This window comes from Bemisia tabaci, chromosome 5 (assembly GCF_918797505.1).
Source record: "Bemisia tabaci chromosome 5, PGI_BMITA_v3".
NCBI classification, from domain to species: Eukaryota; Metazoa; Arthropoda; class Insecta; order Hemiptera; family Aleyrodidae; genus Bemisia; species Bemisia tabaci.
The window spans coordinates 39,403,398-39,411,436 of record NC_092797.1 but is presented as its reverse complement, the minus strand read 5'-3'; the positions used below and the strand labels follow the sequence as shown (position 1 = coordinate 39,411,436).

Here is an 8,039-nt window from a genome sequence, read left to right as displayed (position 1 = left end):
TTTTTCAACATGTACCATTCATAAAACCAAAATCTTCTTATTCTTTTTTTCTATTTAATCCGAGACCATAAAAACATGACATTGTCAGAAATCCAACTATTCAGTGAATTCCGTGGATTTCTGCTTCATAATGAGTCAGTCCCTAATTTTTGACAGCGTTATTTTTTGGGTTTTTTATTACATGAGCTCATGGATGGTTGTGACCATCCATTCATTGTGACGTTTAAAATGTTTTCGAGTTATTTCACATTTTGTACATAATTTTCGAATTTGTTACTAATGCACAAAGGTGTAATACTATTCTGGAGAATGTAGGGGATTTTTCTAGAGAATTGGCAATCTTTGCCGCATCCCATAGACCACTTTCCAAGCTGACTTTCCACGCATTCTATAGCGTAATCACGGTAGTGGCTATGACAGTTATGTATTCTCTATATGTATTCTAGTCATTATTATAAAATTGTGTGGCTGTTAATTGAAAGTGAGACAGTGTGCAAGCACACAAAGTTTTCTAAATCCGGTAATTTTTCAAGAATTCACTAATTTTCCAATAATTTGTTCACATTTTAATTGAAAAACTCCGTTTTCAATGTACAGCAGCAAAAGTATCATACGTAATGTAAGGTCAATTAATATACAGTTTGAGTGATTGAAGATTATAGAATAGTTTGTTGGATAAAACCACAAGATGAATCTAAAACCTGCTCTTAAATGACTGACTGAATTTGAGAACCTCTAAAAGTTGAGAGACAATTGGACGCATTTTAATAAAATGGAACTAAATCCATTCTGATATGAGCTCTGAGACCCAAAAGAATACAAGCATAACAGGGCTCATGTCATGGTGGATATCATTCCTTTTGATTTAAATGCGTCTAGTTGAAAGTAATCTCATTATTTCCTGAATCTGCAGTATGCTCAAAAGTTTACGACATTATTTTTCTAGACCTTCCTAAGTCGTACTTGGATTAAGAATGGATCATTTTCATCTTGAAATTACTTCTTCGAGGTTTATCAGTTCTCTTTTCTTGGAGTGAAATAGTATTTAGAATGGAAACATAGATGCATGAATTGGATTCATTTTGATCAAATTACCGTATTAACAACAGAAATAAGAAAAAATGTATTTAGAATTTAAATAGTTTTATTATACAAATTAATACAAGATTTGGAATTAAATTTAGAGAGGAAAGACAAGAGGAAAAGAACATGGGTGTTAACGGGAGGTGAACTGTTAGAAAGAAACAAATAAATAAATTAAATAAATAGATAAGAAGGAAGCGATATAAAGAGGGTAGGAATCTGGATAGACGGGGGAAAGTGTTGAGAAAAATTCTAATCTGATCATTGATCATACACTTTATGAACTAATAACAAATCACACAAAGTCCACAGACAAACATTCAACAATTTTACAAAGTTCGAGGAGCACTCAACCATTTACAGATATGTCATAGAATTTCAATAATACAAATCTTTGGAATCGGCACTTAAGTATACATTACAAATTTATTTGTAAATAAAATCCGTCACTTAAATGTTTAAAACTCCTATGACTCAGATTTACAACATAGAAAATGTATAAATTATAAATTAAATAAATTAATCAAAGTATTACACAAGTTGAAATCCAGGAATGGCGGGAATATTACAGTCCTGTCATCAATTGCAAGAGTTCAATTTCACGTATATACAAGAGCATTGGCAGCAAATTGTCCCGTATGCGGGGAATACAATTTCTATGACCGAGTTGATTTTAGCAATTTGAGAAACACATTATGGCTTTTTTACAACATGCATTCCACGGACATTACCAAGTATGACAAAATACTAATTATAATAAAGGCTTAACTCATCTAAGAGTTAAAGATTTTGATTTTTGTGTCTCTAACACGATATCCCCTACAGCTAACTTGCCAATAAGACAGTAATCTTAACAATAAAAAAAACACAATGATAATCTCCTGCGCTTCCTTCATTCAAATTCAGAATTGCATAGAATCTGGTGCAAGAACAACAAACTATCGATCGGAGAACGAGGTGGACTGAGAGGTTGGATCGATGTCATTAATTATGATTTTATAATCTCCGATGCGTAACTTGATCTCAGAGAAAACACCGAACAAATGCGCCTGATTTCTCCTCGATTGGTAATTTAAAATTTATTAGAGTGTATTCACCATCCAATGTGTATGATAAGCCTTTTCCGAAGATGCATCTGCATTGGAAAATAATTTTAATTTGAAAATAATGATGAACATTGGACTTTTTTATGTATTCTTCATAGAGTTTCGTTCAGATGTAATTAAAATAAAAAGCACTTGAAAGCCCTACTCAGAAGGAGGAAAAACTGAAATCTTCAATACGGTCAATTGTTTAAAATGATTCTGAGCGACACATTTAGTTTAATAAATTCTAGGAAGAAAAACTGTTCTTTCGTCCTCATCAAGTAAGATTAAAAATAAAGTCTTTGGACTTTCAGTGTATTCAATACATAAATGAGAACAAGCGTAGGTAGAGAAACAAATATTGAAATAAAAATTAAAGAAAGAATGAATGAAACACCGGAGGAAACAGGTCGGATTCAGGTTTTTTTATTTTTTTATGATCAGGGACTCTTAAAATGTCTCACTCCCATTCACGAAACGATAGTTTTATCTGCAAAAGTTGGAAAATTAACCTTCATATAAAGTTTCTACTGAAGTGGGAGTTATGTTTCAGACAATAATAATTCTTACATTCAATGATAGTTGAAAATATTCAAGATGACTGCTGACATTCTGCATTCTTTTTGGAGATATTTGTAGAAAACAATTTATGCTAACGCGCAACTACTCGTGTGTATAACTATTTTTTTACACTTCTTAACTAATGTAAAGTAAGTTAGCAAGCGATATTTTTTACAGATGCTTACGGTTCAGTCAGTTAGCATTCTCTATTGAGAGCACCGTCGGTCATTTACATTGGTAGAATGAAAAACCCTTTATGGAGTCAGTTCGTTTTTATACTTCTGAACAAAACAAAGCTCAGCCATTTTCACAATAAAATCCTCCAGATTTACAAAATAGATCATAATTGGATAGAATTACGAGCCCCTTGTTGATTGGTGTAGTTTTCAACTCAAGATTTTTTTTTTTTTAATTGGTGTGCCTTTTTATTACAATATAAATTGATGTTAAGTCATCAAGTTAATTAAAAAAACAATACTCAATATTTATGGCTTTACTCTGATGTACAAACTTCATTGAGTTTTGTTTATTTCTTTGAGGAATTTTCTATATTTTACTCCATCCTTTGGTATTATTGCCTTTCTCTTTAGTGTGAACCATTCGAACAATCTTGCATAGATGGTACTGTGCTCATTAAGAAACGATGTCATCATTATTGGAAGATCAAAACTACTTCACAGAACTGACTCTATAAGCTAGAGAGGTGTAAACATTGAAAAATACATAAAAATCTAATTTATTGAATTTGACTGTTAAGCATGTCAAAGCTCCAATTGATAATGGTCCAAACAAAGTGGTATTTAGAAATGGCTAAATTTTTCAAAACTTGCACGACGCTTGATTCGCGTGACCTAGATACGTCCATTGCATTATTCGCGATCAAAGATTTCAAACAATATATACAGTCGTTTCCAAATTGAGAAAAATTCAATTTCACGGCCGTGAAGATTTTTATGTAGATGAACTTATGGTAATGATGGTTCGTGAGCAAGTTTAAAGATTTACTTCCCCTATGGATTCTCATTGCAATGTATAAAACATCCAGTAATGCTTTCCGGAAGTCTGTCGATCACACATCGTATCTTAGGTAATTGTCGTTATTACCTCATTGAGAAAATGGTCCGTGTTAAACGGATAGCTGCCTTCGTACAATAAGGCTGGGTGAAAAAGACTAGAGAGTTTTCCTTGAAAGATTGCCGATGATGAAGAGCTTTAATGATTCAAGTAAGAATTTAAAAATTAATCTAAAATATTTAATCTGTTCAACTGAAGTTTTAGAGGACCGCTTGGTTACATCATCGACAATCGCTCGAGAAACTGAACCTCTTAGGACCAAAAAATTCATTGAAAAAAACAATCGCGTGAGGCTATAATCCTTATTACATATATTGAAAAAAGTTTTCTGAATGTTCTAACGCGTTGACACGCGGGCCACAAATAAGGTAATCCCTGATTTAGAACTAAATTGAAGGATTGAACAGAAAATTTTAGACTTCTGACTGAAAAAGTGAAATGACCAAAACTTAATTAGAATATAGCAGTTTGTGAAAATCGTAACTATGAGGCTATTTAGAGAGTTTCAAGGCTGTAACAATCGTGAAAATAATACCTACTCAATGATCTTCTGAAGTTCGAGAAAATCATCAATGATCAACAAAGTAATGCTAACAGATTGCTAAATGGTTCCGTTTTCCTTGCTTTACCTGGAATTTCGTGTCAAAATACTCAAGATTCCAGGTAAAGAAACAAAAATTGACCATGTACAGTCTGGCAACGCTGCGTTCGATGATCATTGAAGATCTTAGCTCTGAGGATCATTGATGAAGTTTACATTTTACTAGAATATGATTTCCAGTAACCTTAGTTTAAGTCAGAAGCCTAAATTTTCCCGTGATAATCTATGAGGACCTCCTAATTTTAAGTTCCTAAACCAGGGCAGGTCCTGTAAAACGCCCTTTTCATACGGCGACGCGTCATCGCTTCGTTCGGCTCAAAATCAACTCAACACGCCAACTTCCCGCTCAACACCGGAATCGATCATAGGCGGATCTAGCAAATTGGCAACACTGTTTTTTCTCCATTTAAACCTATTGAAATGTATCGATTCTTGGAGGGGCCAGGTGCCCCGACCAGAATCGATTATTTAACATGGGTTTAAATGGAAGGAATCCATTGTTCCAAATTGCTGGATCCGCCCCTGGAATCGATGGGATTCCGGTGCGGGGAAATGCTGCGGGTCGATTCGAGCCGTATGGAAAGGGAGACATGGCAAATTATAGTATCACTAACTGGTCACTTTGACGAATTCGGAGGGGTCGAAGCCGCCGTGGACGAAGGTGGCGGTCATTCCCTTGCGGTCGAGGGTCCGGACGCGGACGAAGAGGAAAGCGGCGACAAGGCACGCAACGACTAGGATGGCCAGGAGCATGGATAGCCCGGCCACGAAACTGGACACACTTATACATATACTGTCGGCCTCCGTGGTCCGCGAGGAAACCACAACCGTCTCGTTGCTGGCGCTCCCTACCGGGTTCAGGGCGAAATTCACGTCCCCAGGGGCGACCACTTGAATAGTTCTACTAGTGTTTACATCAGTCATTTCTTGAGCTTCTCTCTTGTAGACGTGCGACACGACGATGGTGCGCACGATCTCCGGCGACCTCCGCCGCCTTGGACTACTGTCGACCGGGATCTCGACCGACCGTGGTCGACCTCCCAGAACGGCGAGGTTGCCTTCGTCGTCGACGGTTCCTTTCCGCTTGACAGTCGTGTATGTGTTCTGGTGACCGGGTAGTGGTGGAGGAGGTAGGTGAATGTCGTTGGCTTCGTTGATGCTATTGCTGGGCGACGTCTTCTGCGTGGAGAATGTAGCGGGTGTCGTTCCGTTGCCATTGTTGTTGCCGTTACCATTGTTGTTGCCGTTGTTGTTGCTGTTTCCGTTTCCGCTCGGGGGTGGCACGACTTCGGACTTCTGCTCGGAGTAAGCGCCGGTGGGTCCTGAAGGATGCCTGGGGTCCGGGAAGCCAAGACCGCCGTAGTCGGGTACTCCGTATTCCTGGTGTGGCACGCCTTGAGGTGGAGGAGGAGGTGGTCCGTACTCTCCGCCGCCGATGCCGACGAGCTGGGGTCCGGCGTAGTCGCCGCCGCAGTGGGGTTCAGGGCAGTTGTAGCGACATACTTGGATGACACACTGGAAGTGGACGTTCATGGAGTCGGGGAACTTGAAGGCTTGGAAGTAGGCGAAGGAGACTACGGATGCGGAAGGCCCGAAGTTCTTGATCTTCTGGAACTTGGACATGATCTTGTGTCGGATGACGCAGCCGTGCTGGTCGACGAGTTGGATGGGGGCGCGTTTCCCGTCGTGGGCGACGCAGTTGCGGACGAGCATGTCGAACTTGTTCTCGTCGTCCTTGATGGCGAGGACCATGGTCATGGTCTGCCCGATCTTCACGATACCGGACACTTCGGAGGCCCAGGGTCCCTTGCCGACTTGGATCTGCATCCAGCACTGCAGGTTGTCTCCGAGGAAGTTGGCGGTGACGGCGTGGAGCATGTCGACCTGAAAGGGCCGAAACGTCACGGCCTTCTCGTAGAAGTCGTACCAGGTGCAGCGGAGCTTCCGGGCCTGGTCCCAGACTTCTTGGACGTACGGGTCGTACTGGATGATGATGGTGTTCTCGACGTAGCTGCCGCTGGGCGTCGTGTAGCCGCCGTGAGCGTTGTGGTTGGCCGACGAGGACATGCCGCAGCTGTTCAGGAAGATCTCGAACGTTGCGCTCAAGTGCCCGGTGCCTGGTTTCAGGTGCACGCAGTGAGGATCGCTGTAGAATCCTGAAACAAACGAAAAATAACCGATTAAGAATACATTGCGGGAAATATCTTGGGTATCATCATCGAAATCTTTGAAACAGTTTTTGATTGATATGGACTTCCATTCAGTATATTAACGAACATCTTGCAGACATATCAAAGAGGAGGGTTTTTACAAATGAGTTACATAACAGTTCAAGTACCAGTCAGCAAAAATATTGAATGAGATAAAGTAAGTATTCCTTCATTTTAGTGCGATTTGCGCTTTGAGGCATCAGAAATGTTAAAGAGAAAAAAAATACTCAAATTACGGCCATTGATTTCAATCTTAATTTAATTGGCGCTGTAACATCTTGAGCAGATGGCTGTATGCATTAATAATCCTATTTCTGTTAGTTTTCGACATAAATTCCGATGAATAATAGAAGACAAGCCACAAAAAGAGTAGCCCGTATTTTTTTTAGGGGGGGGGGGAGGAGGACAACATTTGGAGGACAATACATTTAAAGAACGCTTCAAAAGTTAAAGTGCAAAAAAGATCAAATTGAAAACAAATAATGATAACATCCTTGCTCGATCAATTTTTTTTAAATTAAGGAGTTAATGTTCGCACTTTCAGAGTGTGTCCTTAATTTCATACGATTTGCCCAGGAATGGATATTTTAGCGTATTTACGATCACTTTCTCTACTGACTCAATGATTCTCCTTTGAGGGAGGAACAAGAAGAAGAAAAAAACTCTTAGAATTATAATCTTAGAAAATGATATTGAATGTATATAAATATTTTTCTCTCGGGAATAAAATCGTCATTTGGAAGCCATGATGTTCCTGAGGAAACATGTATCAAGATCGTCCATGCTTCCATGAAATGTTCTGCTTGATCCGATTCTCAGGCGAGCGTTCCTTGCGAACGAAAGTCGAGCCCCTAACTACGTTTTGACACCTGACCGATCTCTCCGACGCGCAACACTTTTCACCAAATTATCCTGATTTAAAGAAGAAAACTTTCGATTTACTTTTACTTATTTTATTAATGAGGGGAAGAGGCAGAGCTTGGATTGCAGCTCGAGTAATTGTTATGAAAGTTAATGCAACCCTCATTTGAGCCGCGCTGCGAAAAATGTCGAGTCACGATGAAACCCACGGGCCACTCAACAGGAGTTTCTATCGGGATATTGACTGCCGGCCGGTGATCTATGAGCCATTTCGCATCCAATAATCCCAGCATGGAGGCGTGCAGCACAACTCCACCGTGCTAAGCAAAAATGCCGTATGAGCATTCGCGTGTTGCCAAATTCCCTCCAAGGTAGATTTACACAGGTATGGAAAAGTTGAAAATTTCCCATGAGCCTCAGTACGTGTCACATGACCTCGTGACGTAGGTTAAGGGGCCCGTTTTTTAATTAAATTACAATCAAATTAACATTCAAACGTTTGTGCGTTTAAACGCTAAAATTAATATCGTATAACCAAAATTGTGCAAAAAATCCCACAAAATT

General features: G+C 39.4%; 1 protein-coding gene across 2 annotated transcripts in view; it reads right to left on the bottom strand.

The window, feature by feature from the left end:
• Window positions 1-4,546: 4,546 nt before the first annotated feature.
• LOC140224644 (uncharacterized) overlaps window positions 4,547-8,039 on the bottom strand; it is a 57,283-nt gene continuing 53,790 nt past the window's right edge. For both annotated transcript variants that reach the window (XM_072300688.1, XM_072300689.1), the window contains exon 4: window positions 4,547-6,560. In XM_072300688.1, coding sequence (XP_072156789.1) covers window positions 5,014-6,560 — 1,547 coding nt within the window. In that variant the 3' untranslated portion in view covers window positions 4,547-5,013. The remainder of the gene's footprint in view (window positions 6,561-8,039) is intronic.